The sequence below is a fragment of the Staurois parvus genome, unplaced genomic scaffold (assembly GCF_062004578.1).
Source record: "Staurois parvus isolate SC_StPar_1 unplaced genomic scaffold, SC_StPar_1.0 ptg001207l, whole genome shotgun sequence".
NCBI lineage: Eukaryota > Metazoa > Chordata > Amphibia > Anura > Ranidae > Staurois > Staurois parvus.
In genome coordinates, this window is record NW_028319003.1 from 990,064 (window position 1) to 1,009,770 (window position 19,707).

The 19,707-nt window shown below is 49.6% G+C and overlaps 2 protein-coding genes across 2 annotated transcripts; both read left to right on the forward strand.

The window, feature by feature from the left end:
* The first annotated feature begins 2,870 nt into the window (after positions 1 to 2,870).
* On the forward strand, positions 2,871 to 4,202 carry LOC149438212 (olfactory receptor 52Z1-like). Its single transcript, XM_089660165.1, has one exon. It carries the CDS (start codon positions 3,002 to 3,004, stop codon positions 3,971 to 3,973), a length of 972 nt encoding a protein of 323 aa, XP_089516291.1. The 5' UTR covers positions 2,871 to 3,001; the 3' UTR covers positions 3,974 to 4,202.
* A 14,204-nt stretch (positions 4,203 to 18,406) lies between these two features.
* Positions 18,407 to 19,360, forward strand: LOC149438213 (olfactory receptor 52Z1-like). The gene has a single exon (XM_089660151.1). It carries the CDS (start codon positions 18,407 to 18,409, stop codon positions 19,358 to 19,360), a length of 954 nt encoding a protein of 317 aa, XP_089516277.1.
* Positions 19,361 to 19,707: the final 347 nt, after the last annotated feature.

Genomic DNA, 19,707 nt, shown 5'->3' on the forward strand with positions numbered 1-19,707 from the left:
GTGGGTAGGGTGTGGTACCAAGGGACGGTGCTCGGAGGTGGGTAGGAGAGGAACCAAGGGACGGTGCTCGGAGGTGGGTATAAAAGGAACCAAGGGACGGTGCTCGGAGGTGGGTAGGGTGTGGAACCAAGGGACGGTGCTCGGAGGTGGGTAGGAGGTGGTACCAAGGGACGGTGCTCGGAGGCGGGTAGGAGGTGGTACCAAGGGACGGTGCTCGGAGGTGGGTAGGAGAGGAACCAATGGGCGGTGCTCGGAGGTGGGTAGGAGAGGAACCAAGGGGCGGTGCTCGGAGGTGGGTAGGAGGTGGTACCAAGGGACGGTGCTCGGAGGTGGGTAGGAGAGGAACCAAGGGACGGTGCTCGGAGGTGGGTAGGGTGTGGAACCAAGGGACAGTGCTCGGAGGTGGGTAGGAGGTGGTACCAAGGGACGGTGCTCGGAGGTGGGTAGGAGAGGAACCAAGGGACGGTGCTCGGAGGTGGGTAGTGGGTGGAACCAAAGGACATTGCTCGGAGGTGGGTAGGAGAGGAACCAAGGGACGGTGCTCGGAGGTGGGTTGGAGAGGAACCAAGGGATGGTACTCAGAGGTGGGTAGGAGAGGAACCAAGGGACAGTGCTCGGAGGTGGGTAGGAGAGGAACCAAGGGACGGTGCTCGGAGGCTAGTAGAAAAGGAACCAAGGGACGGTGCTCAGAGGTGGGTAGGAGAGGAACCAAGGGACGGTGCTCGGAGGTGGGTAGGGTGTGGAACCAAGGGACGGTGCTCGGAGGTGGGTAGGAGGTGGTACCAAGGGACGGTGCTCGGAGGTGGGTAGGAGAGGAACCAAGGGACGGTGCTCGGAGGTGGGTAGGAGAGGAACCAAGGGACGTTGCTCAGAGGCGGGAAGAAGTGGAACCAAGGGACGGTGCTCAGAGGTGGGTAAAAGAGGAACCAAGGGACAGTGCTCGGAGGTGGGTAGGAGAGGAACCAAGGGAAGGTGCTTGGAGGTGGGTAGGGGGGCGGAGACAAGGGGTGACTTAGAAGGTGGGAGTTTCTGAACCTATTCCCAAAGAGGAACAAAAAAAAAATCTGTTTGATGTGTTTGGGGTCAGTCCCTATTGACAAGCATTGTTGGAGGACATGTTGGAGATCTTCTTGCCTGGAGGTCCAGCCTCCAGGAATGGTCAGATGGCCCAGCACACTCCTTCAGTTGGCTGTTGAGCCAGACTGTTCAGGCCCCTGATATCTCACCAAAGACTCCACAAAATACGTAAAAATGTAAAAATATATATATATATTAAAGAATTGTAAAAAAAATAATTAAAAATCGTAAAAACAAAATCAGACTAAAGTTTCTAGTCAGACCAGGAGGCCACACCCACTGTTTGCCGCAGGTCACCATCTCTGGTAGGGGGCCCCAGTGCATTCATACCCCTGATATCTCACCAAAGACTACACAAAATACGTCAAAATGTAAAAAAATATATTTTAAAGAATTGTAAAGAAAAATAATTAAAAATTGTTAAAAATAAAAACAGACTAAAATTTCTAATCAGACTAGAAAACCACACCCAATTTGTAGCATTTAGCCACACCCATCTTCCTGGTAGGGGTACCCAGTGCATTCAGACCCTTGATATCTCACCAAAGACTCCACGAAAAACATAAAAATGTAAAAAAAAATATTTAAACAAAATTTAAAAAAAAAGTAAAAGTTGTAAAAAAAAAACAAATCAGACTAAAATTTCTAATCAGATTAGAAAGCCACGCCCAAGTTGTAGCATAATTTAGCCACACCCACTGTTTGCAGGTCACCATCTTCCTGGTACGGGGGCCCCAGTGCATTACTTTGCCCAGGGGACATGATGCTATTAGGACGGCACTGGTTACGGTTACGTGAAGTCACATGTCTGATTCTGCCCAACCCAGTACAATGCCAACCTATGTCCTCCGATAATTTCTCCGAAATGTAGGCTGTTGGTGGACCTTTTCCTTCAATGAGATCTTTCATTCTTGACTTTTTTTTTTGGTGGTCCTTTATCGTCGCTGGGATCTTTCATTCTTGACTTTTTTTTGGTGGACCTTTTCCTTCGATGAGATCTTTTCATTCTTGACTTTTTTTTGGTGGACCTTTTCCTTCGATGAGATCTTTCATTCTTGACTTTTTTTTGGTGGACCTTTTCCTTCGATGAGATCTTTCATTCTTGACTTTTTTTTGGTGGACCTTTTCCTTCGATGAGATCTTTCATTCTTGACTTTTTTTTGGTGGACCTTTTCCTTCGATGAGATCTTTCATTCTTGACTTTTTTTTGGTGGACCTTTTCCATCGATAAGATCTTTCATTCTTGACTTTTTTTTGGTGGACCTTTTCCGTTGATGAGATCTTTCATTGTTGACTTTTTTTTTTGGTGGACCTTTTCCATCGATGAGATCTTTTATTCTTGTCTTTTTTTTTGGTGGACCTTTTCCATCGATGAGACCTTTCATTCTTATCTTTTTTTTTTTTGGTGGACCTTTTGCATCGATGAGATCTTTCATTCTTGTCTTTTTTTTTTGTGGACCTTTTCCATCGATGAGATCTTTCATTCTTGTCTTTTTTTTTGGTGGACCTTTTCCATCGATGAGACCTTTCATTCTTATCTTTTTTTTTTTTGGTGGACCTTTTCCGTTGATGAGATCTTTCATTGTTGACTTTTTTTTGGTAAACCTTTTCCATCGATGAGATCTTTCATTGTTGACTTTTTTTTTTGGTGGACCTTTTCCATCGATGAGATCTTTTATTCTTGTCTTTTTTTTTGGTGGACCTTTTCCATCGATGAGACCTTTCATTCTTATCTTTTTTTTTTTTGGTGGACCTTTTCCATCGATGAGACCTTTCATTCTTATCTTTTTTTTTTTTGGTGGACCTTTTCCATCGATGAGATCTTTCATTCTTGTCTTTTTTTTTGGTGGACCTTTTCCATCGATGAGACCTCTCATTCTTGACTTTTCTTTTTTCCAATGCAGGCAATCGGATTACCCAGGAAATGTGGAATTCCACCAGCTTCCATCCTGAATATTTCCTCCTGATTGGAATTCCTGGCCTGGAGGACTCACATCTCCTGTTCTCCTTCCCTTTCTCCATCATGTATGTCTTGTCACTGCTGGGAAACTCTACGTTGATACTGGCCATCTCAGCCAATGAGATTCTCCACCAGCCGATGTACATCTTCCTGACCATGTTGGCAATCAGCGATGTCCTCCTGAGCTCTTCTACCGTCCCGAAGACCCTCAGCATCTTCTGGTTCAATGCTCACGAGATCTCCTTCAACGGATGCCTCACCGAAGTGTTCTTCATCCATTTCACTTTCGTTGTAGAGTCGGCCATTCTGCTCTTCATGGCCTACGACCGTTACTGCGCCATCTGTCACCCGTTAACCTATTCCACCACCGTCACCAACCCCTTCGCAGCAAAGGCCGCCATGTTAGCCGTTTTTAGAAGCTTCTGCATGGTGGCACCATTCGTCTTCTTACTCAAGAGATTACCTTTCCAGCAACGCAACGTGATAGAGCACACCTACTGCGAGCACATGTCGGTGGCCAAGCTGGCTACCGCCGACATACTAGTCAACGTGGTGTACGGACTGGTCATAGCGGCTTCTTCTTCCGGCCTGGACATGATCCTCATTATAGTGTCCTACGGTGTGATCATCTCGGCGGTTCTGAGGCTCCCATCCTCAGAGGCTCGTTTCAAGGCCTTCAACACCTGCGTGTCCCACATCTGCGTGATCGTTCTCTTCTACGTCCCGGCATTTTTTTCTTTTATAGCTCACAGGGTCGGCTACAAAAACATTTCTCTGCAGTTCCACATCATCTTTGCCAATCTCTACGTCCTCGTTCCTCCCATGATGAACCCCATCATCTACGGCATCAGAACCAGAGAAATACGGGAGAAGACATTCGTCGCCTTTGCTAGAATGGCCAGTAATAGACCAAGAAGGGTGGTGACCTTCCTCTAAGGATGTGGTTCTGGCTTCGTGTATAAAATGGTAGAGAAAAACGTTTTTGGTGATCCTTCATCCGACATCACTGGTAGATGGTTCTCTTCCACGAATAATCGATCTAGGTTCAGATTTAGGGTGGGAATATATTCCAATGTGTTCTTAGACCGGCTGAAGGAGGCTCTCATATCTTAGATGTGGTCTCTGGACCTCTAGATCGTCCAAATAAAATTGATCTGAAATTTAACATTCTCGTTCTTTTTTTTTTTCTGCTCTCTTCCTATCTAACAAAAAGAGATGGGCCGTTCGAGGTCAAACGTTCGAAGCTAAAGAACTTTCCACTTCGAAATCGATGCCAGTCTACGAGACTGGAACTTGCAAATTCAAGAGCGCCCATTTTCAAAGGCTTCTAGGCAAGGTATTGGCCATATAAGGGGTCATGGGGACTCGGGGACTGTCCCTAAAAGCCATACCAGGACCTTTAGGCCTGGTAGGACTTTTAATTGGAATCTTATCTCCACAAATGGAGGTAAGAAAAAAGCGTGGAGTCCCCTCCAATCCTTACCAGACCCTTTAGGTCTGGTAGGAAGATTAAGAGGGACCCCCCAATCCATAGCAGACCCTTTAGGTCTGGTAGGAAGATTAGGAGGGACCCCCCAATCCATAGAAGACCCATTAGGTGTGGTAGGAAGGTTAGGAGGGCCCCCAATCCATAGCAGACCCATTAGGTGTGGTAGGAAGGTTAGGAGGGTCTCCCCAATCCTTAGCAGACCCATTAGGTGTAGTAGGAAGGTTAGGAGGGCCCCCCCCAATCCATAACAGACCCATTAGGTGTGGTAGGAAGGTTAGGAGGGACCCCCCAATCCATAGCAGACCCATTAAGTGTGGTAGAAAGGTTAGGAGGGCCCCCAATTCATAGCAGATCCATTAAGTGTGGTAGAAAGGTTAGAAGGGCCCCCCAATCCATAGCAGACCCATTAAGTGTGGTAGAAAGGTTAGGAGGGCCCACAATTCATAGCAGACCCATTAGGTGTGGTAGGAAGGTTAGGAGGACCCCCTAAATCCATAGGAGACCCATTAGGTGTGGTAGGAAGGTTAGGAGGGACCCCCCAATCCATAGCAGACCCATTAGGTGTGGTAGGAAGGTTAGGAGGGACCCCCCAGTCCATAGCAGACCCGTTAGGTGTGGTAGGAAGGTTAGGAGGGACCCCTAATCCATAGCAGACCCATTAGGTGTGGTAGGAATGTTAGGACCCCCCAAACTATAGCAGACCCATTAGGTGTGGTAGGAAGGTTAGGAGGGAACCCCCCAATCCATAGTAGACCCATTAGGTGTGGTAGGAAGGTTAGGAGGGACCCCCCAATCCATAGCAGACCCATTAGGTGTGGTAGGAAGGTTAGGAGGGACCCCCCAGTCCATAGCAGACCCGTTAGGTGTGGTAGGAAGGTTAGGAGGGACCCCTAATCCATAGCAGACCCATTAGGTGTGGTAGGAAGGTTAGCAGGGCCCCCCAATCCATAGCAGACCCATTAGGTGTGGTAGGAAGGTTAGGAAGGACCCCTAATCCATAGCAGACCCATTAGGTGTGGTAGGAAGGTTAGGAGGACACCCCCAATCCATAGCAGACCCATTAGGTGTGGTAGGAAGGTTAGGAGGGCCCGCCTATCCATAGCAGACCCATTAGGTGTGGTGGGAAGGTTAGGAGGGTCCCCTTAATCCATAGCAGATCCATTAGGTGTGGAAGGAAGGTTAGGAGGGCCCCCCAATCCATAGCAGACCCATTAGGTGTGGTAGGAAGGTTAGGAGGGACCCCTCAATCCATAACAGACCCATTAGGTGTGGTAGGAAGGTTAGGAGGGAACCCTCAATCCATAACAGACCCATTTGGTGTGGTAGGAAGGTTAGGAGGGACCCCTCAATCCATAACAGACGCATTAGGTGTGGTAGGAAGGTTAGGAGGACCCCCCAATCCATAGCAGACCCATTAGGTGTAGTAGGAAGGTTAGGAGGGTCCCCCAATCCATAGCAGACCCATTAGGTGTGGTAGAAAGGTTAGGAGGACCCCCTAATCCATAGCAGACCCATTAGGTGTGGTAGGAAGGTTAGGAGGGTCCCCCAATCCATAGCATACCCATTAGGTGTGGTAGAAAGGTTAGGAGGACCCCCCAATCCATAGCAGACCCATTAGGTGTGGTAGGAAGGTTAGGAGGATCCCCCCAATCCATAGCAGATCCATTAGGTGTGGTAGGAAGGTTAGGAGGGCCCCCAGAGTACTTTTTTTTTCTTTAAATCTTATGGGGTTCCTCCTAAAAGCTATAGCAGGACCTTTAGGCCTGGAAGAACTTTTAATTGGAATCCCACCCCCCACAAATGGAGGGAAAAAAGCGTGGGGTCCCCCCTAAATTCCTAGCAGACCCTTGATCTGAGCTCAGGTCTGGCAGGCCAGAAAAAGGGGGGGTAATGATTGAGCACCCACCCTGAGGCTTACCAGGCCACCTACCCTCGGAGTTGGGATGGTGGGCATGGTGCGGCATGGGGACTAGGGCTTCTTCCCTACAACCCTGGCCTGGTGGTTGCGGGAGTCCGTGGGCAGAAGTCTCCACCCTAATTCATCCCAAAGGTGTTCTATGGGGTTGAGGTCATGGCTCTGTGCAGGCCATTCAAGTTCCTCCACCTAATGTTTTCTGAGGAGAATGGTTGAAATTCATGGGTTCCCAGACTCGTCTGGGCTTCCAGATTCTGAAACTCCTCCTGCAAGTTTCGTTGCGGGGTCAGATATGGAAGTGCTCAAGTCTGAAAGGATACCTAGCTTGGTTGTGGATGGTGGTTATGGAGCTGGAGAGGAAAGAAGAGTTTGAGGTTGGAGAGAGGCAAAAGGAATAGAGAAGGGAGGAGGTCCAAAGAGAGGGTGTGGGACAGGGAGGGTGGGGAAGGAGAATCGGAACACGGGGTAGTAGAGTTATAGGTGACAGCATGACATAGGCTGTACCATCACAGTTGAGATAGTCTGCAGCCAATGTTTCCCAGGAGAAAGGTTGAAATTCATGGGTTCCTAGAATCATCTGGGCTTCCAGATTCTGAAACTCCTCCTGCAGGTTTTCATTGCAGGGGTCAGATATGGAAGTGCTCAAGTCTGAAAGGAAAAAAACATTTCCAATAATATCCCTCGTAAATCCATCATCAATCAGCCAAAAAAAACAACTTGACGCCACGCCACACCTGAGCTGTCAATGGCTATATAAAGGAAGGGGTGGTGGACGTTGTTGGCCAAGTATGGCAATGGCTAACATTCAGACCATACGCTAAGCTCAACCCAATTCCAGATCCCGGAAATAGTACCTTTCAACAGTCCTCATGAGGTGATCTCTCTACAGAAACTGCGGACCCCTCTATCCCCCCCCATCCTGTCATCTGCAGGTCAGGCTGAACACTAAACGTATGAGTCCCCAGTGGATTCTCTGGCTCTGACGTTTGAATGGGCCGGAGTGGCCCACACACTTGTAGCGTCCAGAAAATGGTAGGACAGAGGGGAATCAAGGACACAGAAGCTTCTGTGAAGACCCCCCCCACCACCACCACCACCACCACCATGGATGCATATGTAAAGGAAAGCAGGGCCGGAGTGGCCCACACACTTGTAGTGTCCAGCAAATGGAAGGAGAGAGGGGAATCAAGGGTACAGAAGCCTCTTTGAAGACCCCCACCACCACCACCACCACCATGGATGCATATGTAAAGGAAAGCAGGGCCGGAGTGGCCCACACACTTGTAGTGTCCAGCAAATGGAAGGAGAGAGGGGAATCAAGGGTACAGAAGCCTCTTTGAAGACCCCCACCACCACCACCACCACCACCATGGATGCATATGTAAAGGAAAGCAGGGCCGGAGTGGCCCACACACTTGTAGTGTCCAGCAAATGGAAGGAGAGAGGGGAATCAAGGGTACAGAAGCCTCTTTGAAGACCCCCACCACCACCACCACCACCACCATGGATGCATATGTAAAGGAAAGCAGGGCCGGAGTGGCCCACACACTTGTAGTGTCCAGCAAATGGCAGGACAGAGGGGAATCAAGGCACAGAAGCTTCTGTGAAGACCCCCCCCCCCACCACCACCACCATGAATGCATATGTAAAGGAAAGCAGGGCCGGAGTGGCCCACACACTTGTAGTGTCCAGCAAATGGCAGGAGAGAGGGGAATCAAGGGTACAGAAGCCTCTTTGAAGACCCCCCCCCCCCACCACCACCACCACCACCACCACCACCATGAATGCATATGTAAAGGAAAGCAGGGCCGGAGTGGCCCACACACTTGTAGTGTCCAGCAAATGGCAGGACATTGGGGAATCAAGGGTACAGAAGCCTCTGTGAAGACCCCCCCCCCCCCCCCACCATGGATGCATATGTAAAGGAAAGCAGGGCTGGAGTGGCCTATGCACTTGTAGCGTCCAGCAAATGGCAGGACATTGGGGAATCAAGGGTACAGAAGCCTCTGTGAAGACCCCCCCCCCCCACCATGGATGCATATGTAAAGGAAAGCAGGGCTGGAGTGGCCTATGCACTTGTAGCGTCCAGCAAATGGCAGGACATTGGGGAATCAAGGGTACAGAAGCCTCTGTGAAGACCCCCCCCCCCCCCCCACCATGGATGCATATGTAAAGGAAAGCAGGGCTGGAGTGGCCTATGCACTTGTAGCGTCCAGCAAATGGCAGGACATTGGGGAATCAAGGGTACAGAAGCCTCTGTGAAGACCCCCCCCCCCCACCATGGATGCATATGTAAAGGAAAGCAGGGCTGGAGTGGCCTATGCACTTGTAGCGTCCAGCAAATGGCAGGACATTGGGGAATCAAGGGTACAGAAGCCTCTGTGAAGACCCCCCCCCCCCCCCACCATGGATGCATATGTAAAGGAAAGCAGGGCTGGAGTGGCCTATGCACTTGTAGTGTCCAGCAAATGGCAGGGCAGACCTGTGGCACAAGTCGCAAGATCTCATTGATGATGTCATTAACCAAATATGGACTTGACCTTCAGGTCTTGAATGGATTTTGAAGGGTGACCCATGAAAAAGTGGCATGGATGCCTACCTCCCAACGTTTGAAGCTGAGAATAAGGGACACTTCGGGGGGGGGGGGCTTGACCATAGAGGATTTTTTTCTTCCAGGTGGTCAGCAGGCTTTGTTCCTTGTTATTGACAAGGATTTGCGTTGCTCCGTGACATGGCTGATGATGGATCTACATTGGAGGAAATGTTTTTGGTTTTTAATAGGACTTGTCGGTGTCAGTGATTTTATTTACTATATCCTTTTTCTTTTTTTTGTGAGTAGATACCTATTACATATTCACATGGGGGGTGGAGTTTATGCCCCCCCCCCCCCCGGTGCAAGGGTTTTGAGGAAAGGGCCCTTGTCCTCATCAACATGGAGGAAAGGTGCTTTACCAGGGGTGTCCCATTAAAATCTACACCAGTTCATAATTTAAAATAAGGGTCTGTATAGACGAATGGGATGGTTTGTAGAAACAGAAGAAAGCCGCTGGAACTGTCAGCAATTTCATTGTACATGTCACGTGACAGCGCTCCCGTTGATTTTAAATTGGGAAAATACAGGGTTCTCAAGGATAATGGTTGAGGGGCTCCAGAGTGTCTTTTTTGAATGGAGAAAATTGCCTTTGAGGTTTTCTATGAGTTTTTTTAACTCCCGGATTGGAGTCTGGAGTCCAGAGGCTTTGAAGAGCTTTGTTAAGGAAGAAGTCTCCAACCTGGAGACCAACAAGCTGTGTGGGCAGCCGTGCACAGCCTTTATAATCTAGGGTCTCCACCCAGGAGACAACAGGTCCCCTGCTAAGGCCAGGGCAAGGTTGCAAAGTGAGTCCAGTGAGTGCAGCAGGGAGCTGAGAAGGTACTGAGTTGTAGGTGGGCACAGTGATGCTGTGTAATGGTCACCTGGAGGGACCAGGAAGAGGTCTGCAAAGGCAAGCCAGGAGGCTAGTGTCTTCTTTGTATGTGAAGTGATGGTATGAACTCCTGCTGGGACAACCGTTCCTTTTATGGAACTTTGGTATTTATTGTAAATGTAGAGCTACCCCCTTGAAGGCCACTGGATTTGTTTGGGTCCCCTCTAAGCTCTACATGGCCAGGTTACATGTACTTTCCATACCTTCACATCCAGAGTCAGTAATATAGTCCCTGAGCTGGTTTTTAGTTGTTTTTATTGAGGGTTAACAACTTGGATGGGGTCTAGGGGTATATGGGATGCCCAAAGAACTGCAAACTCGAGGACACAATTCTTAGCAACCTGTGCACTGTACACAGAAATGTGGATCTGCAAAAAAAAAAAGCCACTGTCTCTTTAAGGAGCACTGAAGTCCCCTTGGTGTACCTCCTCAGACCCCAGATGAATCCCCCTCTTCACCCGGCTGCACTGAAGGTATCCCTGGGCAAGGGATTCCAAGATCTAGCAACTAAGTAGTCCCGGATGAAAACTAGTTGGGTCTTATGCCTGACCACCATCTCCATTTATCTGGCCCTGGGGGTGTAGAAGTACTCATACTGTCCTCTCAACATGGTGGAATGGAGGCGGCTTTCAGGCCTTTCACTGGGCTGGCTCCTTCCCGTCTGCTCAGGATGTCCTCCCTAAGAGACTTTGGGGCTGTGGAGTTCCTTCTCTCCAGCATCCCTGCCTGTAGGTAGCCCCCTGCTGGGGCCCCTCCCAGGCTCCACACTCCAGCCTTCTCTCAATCCACCTTCCACCCAAATCCCCCGCTGATCAGGCTCTGTGATATTTAAGGGTTGTCCTTGGCCACCTGGCCTTCTGCCTGGGGATTGGCCATGTTCCCTCAAACATGCAGATTTGGGCTTCCTCCCGTCTTCGAGAGAGTTCTCAGAGTTTCTGGTAAGGGTGGCAGGGCTCCAGAAGCCCTGAACTCTAGAGCCCCCCAGCCTGTCCAGAGGTGAACTCACCACCTCACTCCCAAGCTGACTCATCCCAGGCGGCTACCCAGCCTCGAGCTAAAAACAAAAAAATATATCTAGCACTAGAGGGCGCTACATAAATAAAGGGGCTGACAAGACCTAAAACGGGACTACCTGTCCAGAGGTGAACTCACCACCTCACTCCCAAGCTGACTCATCCCAGGCGGCTACCCAGCCTCGAGCTAAAAACAAAAAAATATATCTAGCACTAGAGGGCGCTACATAAATAAAGGGGCTGACAAGACCTAAAACGGGACTACCTGTCCAGAGGTGAACTCACCACCTCACTCCCAAGCTGACTCATCCCAGGCTGCTACCCAGCCTCGAGCTAAAAACAAAAAAATATATCTAGCACTAGAGGGCGCTACATAAATAAAGGGGCTGACAAGACCTAAAACGGGACTACCTGTCCAGAGGTGAACTCACCACCTCACTCCCAAGCTGACTCATCCCAGGCGGCTACCCAGCCTCGAGCTAAAAACAAAAAAATATATCTAGCACTAGAGGGCGCTACATAAATAAAGGGGCTGACAAGACCTAAAACGGGACTACCTGTCCAGAGAGAACTCAATGGGAAGCTGTACTCCATGCGTGTCCCAGTCAGTTTTGCTGTAGTAGGTTCACAGGCAGATGAAGGCCCTTCTTGGAGCATGCTTGTTAAAGGAATTCTGTATTTCTAATGTTGCCCTTTGAGCAAACAAAACTGCTGCTTCCCACCAAGCAACATTTTTTTTTCTTGCATTACCTAATTCCCAACTCCTCCTCCCCCCACCCCCCTCAAGCATTTGTTTGACCGTCCCTTGCTGAAATTGGCCATTACTCATTTTCAACCGGAACCTTTGAAGAACCCATCCCAAGCTGAACCCGGGTACGTCCGACCCAGGGGCGGACTGACCATTTGGAAACTCGGACACTGCCCGAGGGCCCGGGGTCAGTAGGGGGCCCCATGAGATGCCCCTGGTACCTTTTTCATAGGCTTTTTTGAGTTTGGGCAAGGACACAGGGGCCCCATGATCCCCTATTGCCCAGAGGCCCCATGAGTTGTCAGTTCACCCCTGGTCCGGCCCATCACTACAACTGGGTACACTTGCATGATATTGGACTTTGCTTCAACCTGACAACAAAGTGTTACTCCGATGACACCGTGGAGGTTCACCGTGGAGGTTTACCGTGGAGGTTCACCGTGGAGGTTCACCGTGGAGGTTTACCGGGAAGGGACACAATTATTATTAGAAGATAAGTGTGAGGAGGCCGTTCTCCTCCCCCCGGGGGGGTTGTTCCATCATGAGACGAGTAGAATCTGCTTTATATAAATGATGGGTTTTCATTCAGAATCCACACGGACAACACGGCCTCTTCTCTGCCTTGTTCTTCGGAGCAGCTCCTGGTAAGAGACCCCTCCATCGCATCAGCCAATCAAATCTCGCCTCCGCCCGATCACCACGCATCCAGCTTTCGTTAGGATGGTAAATAGAAGGTGTAGTTCAGGGCCCATTCACACCTCTCGGCTACAGTACGTTCAATTCGTTTTCAGTGGAATCCCAACCCACCAAGGCAGCACTCCTCCACAGCCAACCACGACACGTGGTCACGCATTACCGCCCATTGTGCTTTCTTTTTGGAAAAAAAATGACTCTGGTAGCGAAAGGGTTAATGTCAGATCAACAAACATCAAACCGTAAAATGTATCGCGCACGGCGCCATCTTTTATAGGACAAAAATAATATCTGCTAAATAGAACATAGGCTCCCGTAGATCGCCCTGTTTTGTATTTATTTCCAATCCGTGTGCTTGGGATCCCTCCACCCAAACACAGAAAAAAAAAACTTTTAATTATGGAAAAATAAAATGATTAATTATTTATTTTTTTTTTTTTATTTTTCCATAATAAAAACTTTTTTTTCTATTTTTGGGTGGAGGGATCGCAAGCACACGGATTGGAAATCAATACAAACAGGAATAATATATTTAATTATATATAATGTACAGTGCAGGAAATGTGTATTTGCTCCCCCCCTGATGGTGAATGTTCGCCCCTCACACAGAAATGATCGGTCTAACAATGGAATGTTCGCCCCTCACACAGAAATGATCGGTCTAACAATGGAATGTTTGCCCCTCACACAGAAATGATCGGTCTAACAATGGAATGTTCGCCCCTCACACAGAAATGATCGGTCTAACAATGGAATGTTCGCCCCTCACACAGAAATGCGTCTAACAAATGATGACTGATCTGTTGTTGTATTCTGTCTCTCAGTGTTACACCGAACATTCCATTGTTAGACCGATCATTTCTGTGTGAGGGGCGAACATTCCATTGTTAGACCGATCATTTCTGTGTGAGGGTCGAACATTCCATTGTTAGACCGATCATTTCTGTGTGAGGGGCGAACATTCCATTGTTAGACCGATCATTTCTGTGTGAGGGGCGAACATTCCATTGTTAGACCGATCATTTCTGTGTGAGGGGCGAACATTCCATTGTTAGACCGATCATTTCTGTGTGAGGGGCGAACATTCCATTGTTAGACCGATCATTTCTGTGTGAGGGGCGAACATTCCATTGTTAGACCGATCATTTCTGTGTGAGGGGCGAACATTCACCAACAGGGGGGGCAAATACGCGTTTCCTGCACTGTATATATATATACACACAGCTTCTTGCTTTAGGATTATTATTATTATACAGGATTTATATAGCGGCAGAAGGTTTGCTCAGCGCTGTACATTATAGTGGGGACAGAACATGAGACAATACAGTAACAATACAATACACGAGGGGTGCGAGGGCCCTGATCCTGGGAGCTTACAATCTAGGAGGGAGGGGGAGAGTGGTACAGGAGGAAGTGGCTGTGGGGGATGGAGTGGTAGGAGGAGTGGAGGAGATCAGCAAATTAGGTGAGGGTGGGGTAGGCTTCCCTGAAGAGATGGGCTTTCAGGGTGCGCCTAAAGGTGAGGAGAGTAGGTGATAGTCTGATGGATTGGAGTAGGGAGTTCCAGAGGATGGGTGACACCCTGGAGAAGTCCAGGAGGTGGGCATGGGAGGAGGAGACCAGGGAACTAGAGAGAAGGAGGTCTTGTGAGGAGCGGAGTGTGCGTGTTGGGCGGTACTTGGATATTAGGTCGGTGATGTAGTTCGGGGCAGTATGGTGGACGGCTTTGTATGTCAGTGTTAGGATTTTGAATTTAATGTGTTGGGCAATCGGAAGCCAGTGGAGGGATTGGCAGAGGGGGGTGGAGGACACTGAGTGGAGGCCAGTGAAGGGATTGGCAGAGAGGGGTGGAGGACACTGAGTGGAGGCCAGTGGAGGGATTGGCAGAGAGGGGTGGAGGACACTGGGTGGAGGACAGTGGAGGGATTGGCAGAGGGGGGTGGAGGACACTGAGTGGAGGACAGTGGAGGGATTGGTAGAGGGGGGTGGAGGACACTGAGTGGAGGACAGTGGAGGGATTGGCAGAGGGGGGTGGAGGACACTGAGTGGAGGCCAGTGGAGGGAATGACAGAGGGGGGGTGGAGGACACTGAGTGGAGGCCAGTGGAGGGAATGACAGAGGGGGGGTGGAGGACACTGAGTGGAGGACAGTGGAGGGATTGGCAGAGGGGGGTGGAAGACACTGAATGGAGGCCAGTGGAGGGATTGGCAGAGAGGGGTGGAGGACACTGAGTGGAGGACAGTGGAGGGATTGACAGAGGGGGGTGGAGGACACTGAATGGAGGCCAGTGGAGGGATTGGCAGAGGGGGGTGGCGGATACGGAGCGGTTGGAAAGGTGAATGAGTCTGGCCGCAGAATTCAGGATAGACTGAAGCGGGGATAGTCAGCAGCGAGGCAGGCCAGTGAGGAGGGAGTTGCAGTAGTCGAGTCGTGATATGATGAGGGAGTGGATGAGCTGTTTAGTGGTTTCTGGGGTTAGGAACGTGCAGATTTTGGTGATGTTGCGGAGGCGGAGTCTGCATGTTGCGGAGGTGGAGTCTGCATGTTGCGGAGGCGGAGTCTGCATGAGTCTGTTAAAGATTGGACTTGGGGCTGGAAGGATAGGTTGGAGTCCAGAATGACACCAAGTACTCTGGCCTGCAGGGCGGGTTTGATGGTGGCGTTGTTGGAAGTGATGGAGAAGTCAGTGGGGGGGGGCGCAGGCTGGGGGGAAGACTAGGAGCTCGGTTTTGGAGAGGTTCAGTTTAAGAAAGTGGAGCGACATCCAGTCTGATATGTCCTTTAGTAGGCAGGTGATTTGGGCGGAGACTGAAGGGGTGAGGTGGGGGGTGGAGAGGTAGATTTGCGTGTCATCGGCATAGAGGTGGTAGTTGAAGCCGTGGGAGTGTATGAGTTGGCCAAGGGAGGAGGTGTAGATGGAGAAGAGAAGGGGCCCGAGGACAGAGCCTTGGGGGACCCCAACAGAGAGGGGGAGTGAGGGGGAGGTGGTAGCATTATAGGTAACACTGAAAGAGCGTTGTGACAGGTAGGATGAGAGCCAGGAGAGAATGGAGTCTCTGAGGCCGAGGGAGTGCAGTTTTTGAGGAGAAGGGGGTGGTCGACTGTGTCGAAGGCCGCAGAGAGGTCAAGGAGTAGGAGCACTGAATAATGGCCATTAGCTTTGGTGGTTAGCAGGTCGTTGGAGAGTTTGAGTAAGGAAGTTTCGGTGGAGTGTAGGGGACGGAAGACGGACTGTAGGGGATCGAGGAGGTTGTTGTCGTTGAGGTGAGAGCATAGGCGATTGTAGACTAAGCGCTCAAGGAGCTTGGAAGTAAATGGGAGCAGGGAGATGGGTCTGAGGTTGTTCGGGTCATTGGGGTTTTTAAGTATGGGGGTGATGTGTGCATTTTTCAGAGAGGAGGGGAAAGTGCCGGAGGAGAGGGAGAGATTGAAGATGTGAGTGAGGGAGCGTAGGATGGAGGGGGAGGGAGGTCGTGAGGGGATAGGGTCGAGGGGGCAGGTGGTGAGGATCATATTCCTTTATCAACCCCCCCCCCCCTTCCTGCCCAGGCAAATTTTCAGCTTTCGGCGCTCTCACACTTTGAGTGACAATTGAGCAGTTGTGCAACACTGTACCCAAATCCCCCCAAATGTCAGGATGGTACAAATCCCCCCAAATGTCAGGACGGTACAAATCACCCCAAATGTCAGGACGGTACAAATCCCCCCAAATGTCAGGACGGTACAAATCCCCCCAAATGTCAGGACGGTACAAATCCCCCCCAAATGTCAGGACGGTACAAATCCCCCCAAATGTCAGGACGGTACAAATCCCCCCCAAATGTCAGGACGGTACAAATCCCCCCAAATGTCAGGACGGTACAAATCCCCCCAAATGTCAGGACGGTACAAATCCTCCCAAATGTCAGAACGGTACAAATCCCCCCCAAATGTCAGGACGGTACAAATCCCCCCAAATGTCAGAACGGTACAAATCCCCCCCAAATGTCAGGACGGTACAAATCCCCCCAAATGTCAGGACGGTACAAATCCCCCCAAATGTCAGGACGGTACAAATCCCCCCCAAATGTCAGGACGGTACAAATCCCCCCAAATGTCAGGACGGTACAAATCCTCCCAAATGTCAGAACGGTACAAATCCCCCCAAATGTCAGGAGAGTACAAATCCCCCCACATGTCAGGACGGTACAAATCCCCCCAAATGTCAGGAGAGTACAAATCCCCCCAAATGTCAGGACGGTACAAATCCCCCCAAATGTCAGGAGAGTACAAATCCCCCCAAAATGTCAGGACAGTACAAATCCCCCCAAATGTCAGGACGATACAAATCCCCCCAAATGTCAAACTGGCCTCCACTCAGTGTCCTCCACCCCCCTCTGCCATTCCCTCCACTGACCTCTGCTCAGTGTCCTCCACCCCTCTCTGCCAATCCCCTCACTGGCCTCCACTCAGTGTCCTCCACCCCTCTCTGCCAATCCCTCCACTGACCTCCACTCAGTGTCCTCCACCCCTCTCTGCCAATCCCCTCACTGGCCTCCACTCAGTGTCCTCCACCCCTCTCTGCCAATCCCTCCACTGACCTCCATTCAGTGTCCTCCACCCCTCTCTGCCAATTCCTCTACTGGCCTCCATTCAGTGTCCTCCACCCCTCTCTGCCAATCCCTCCACTGGCTTCTATTCAGTGTCCTCCACCCCTCTCTGCCAATCCCCTCACTGACCTCCACTCAGTGTCCTCCACCCCTCTCTGCCAATTCCTCTACTGGCCTCCATTCAGTGTCCTCCACCCGTCTCTCTGCCAATCCCTCCACTGTCTTCCATTCAGTGTCCTCCACCCCTCTCTGCCAATCCCTCCACTGACCTCCACTCAGTGTCCTCCACCCCTCTCTGCCAATCCCTCTACTGGCCTCCATTCAGTGTCCTCCACCCGTCTCTCTGCCAATCCCTCCACTGGCCTCCACTCAGTGTCCTCCACCCCTCTCTGCCAATCCCTCCACTATCTTCCATTCAGTGTCCTCCACCCATCTCTCTGCCACTGACCTCCGATTGCCCAGATAATGAAATTCAAAAAACTAGCTACAAAATACAAAGCCATTCACAACTCTGCCCCCAGCTACATCACCGATCTTGCCTCTAAATATTACCCAAACCATCCTCCCAAGACCTTCTCTCCAGCTCTTTTGTCTCCTCCTTCCATGCTCATCTTCAGGATTTCTCCAGAGGCTCTCCCATCCTCTAGAACCCTCTACCTCAGTCTGTCTGGCTATCTCCTGCTCTGGCTGCCTTTAGGATATCCCCGAAAACTCATGTCTTCAGGGAAGTCTATACTGCCTCCAATTACCTGAACTTTATCACTTTTATTATCTGTTATTAGATTGTAAGCTCTTATGACTGGGGCCCTCTTAACCCTCTTGTATTTTATTGTATTGTGACTGTCCTGTATAATAATAATTTCCCTAATCAATGTCCTACTACAGGCTGCTGAGGTTCCAGGGCTGCACATCACATCCCAAAGGGCCGAAGGTTGGGCGTCAGGGAGTTAGCTGGTCAAGAATGATTGATCAAAGTCCCTCGGTAGGTAGCTAAGGCTTGTTCCACCATAGAAAGGAAAGTAAGGAGGCCCAATTTCCTGCCCTCCTGAACCTTTATTCACCCCCTTGACGTATTTAAAGCTTTCTATCATGTCTCTCCTTGACTTTCATTCCTCCAGACTGTACTAAGTTCCTGAAGTCTCTCCTGATATGTTTTGTCCCTCAGATCTTTCACCATTTTTTGTTGCTCTTCTCGGGACTCATCTCATCAATATCTCCAGAACTGGACACTACATTCTAAAAAGGAGGTCTAACTCATTCAGTGGGCAACCAACTGAAGTCAAGAAATCTTTACCAAATAGAAGACTCACACCAACATGAAGTGAAAAGCTAGGGATGGATTATTGGTTCTCTTTAATAACCGCATTCTGCACAATTATTTCAACTTTTGATGTCTTTCTCAACCAGAGGTAACAGAAGTGGTTTGGCAGCTTAGAAAGTAAGAATCAGCAAAATATGTCAAATTCCACCAGTTTCCACCCCAAATATTTCCTCCTCATTGGGATTCCTGGCCTGGAGGACTCACATCTCCTGATCTCCTTCCCATTCTCCATCATGTATATTCTGTCACTTCTGGGAAACTCCACCTTGATTTTGGTCATCTCGGCCAGCAAGAGTCTCCACCAACCCATGTATATCTTCCTCATGATGTTGGCAATCAGTGACGTCCTCTTGAGCTCCACCACCGTACCGAAGACCCTCGGCATCTTCTGGTTTGGTAATCATGAGATCTCTTTCATTGGATGCCTCACTGAAGTATTCTTCATCCATTTCAATTTTGGTACCGAATCAGCCATTTTGCTGTCCATGGCGTACGACCGTTACTGCGCCATATGTCACCCTTTAATGTACGCTACAACTCTCACCAACTCCTTCATACAGAAGACAGCCATGGTGGCCCTTTTCAGAAGTGTCTGCATTATTACCCCATTGGTTTTTCTTCTCAATAGATTGTCTTTCCAGCGAAGCAACGTCATAGAGCACACCTACTGTGAGCACATGTCTGTGGCTAGATTGGCGACATCTAATATAAAGGTCAATGTGGTGTATGGGCTGGTCATAGCCGCCTGTTCCTCCGGTGTGGACTTGGTCCTTATCATAGTTTCCTATGCTGCTATTATCTCAGCAGTTCTAAAACTCTCATCCACCGAGGCTCGTTTCAAAGCCTTCAATACATGCGTGTGCCACCTCTGTGTCATCGTTCTCTTCTACATACCGGCATTTTTTAGCTTCATAGCTCATAGAGTTGGCCACAGACACGTCTCTCAGCAGTTCCACATCATCTTCGCCAACCTCTATGTCCTGGTCCCACCGATGATGAACCCCATCATCTACGGCATAAAAACTAGAGAGATTCGCCAGAGGGCCTTGGCCATGATTTGTAGAACGACATCCATTGTCTTCCAGTGAAAATGTTTTTATGTTTTTACAGGTTTGATAGCAATATAAAAAGCGTATGGTATCCAAGAGTAGATCACAGGAGATCAAGTAGCATGCGAATCCCACTGACAGGGAGACTCTCGTAAAAGGATGACGAGTTTCGAAGGGAGGCCCCTTCTTCCTCAGAGCCAACAAGATAGAGATTGCCCTCTTCTATATATATGACTTGTATGTGTGACATTTGTATAGACACTCCCATATGGCCCGGATGTGTCCCATACTCTTCATTCAAGTCAATAAAGAGATGAATCTTAGAATTGAGTAATGGCCAATTTCAAGGCTAATAGGCAGGAGAATTTCAAAATTACATAACGGAT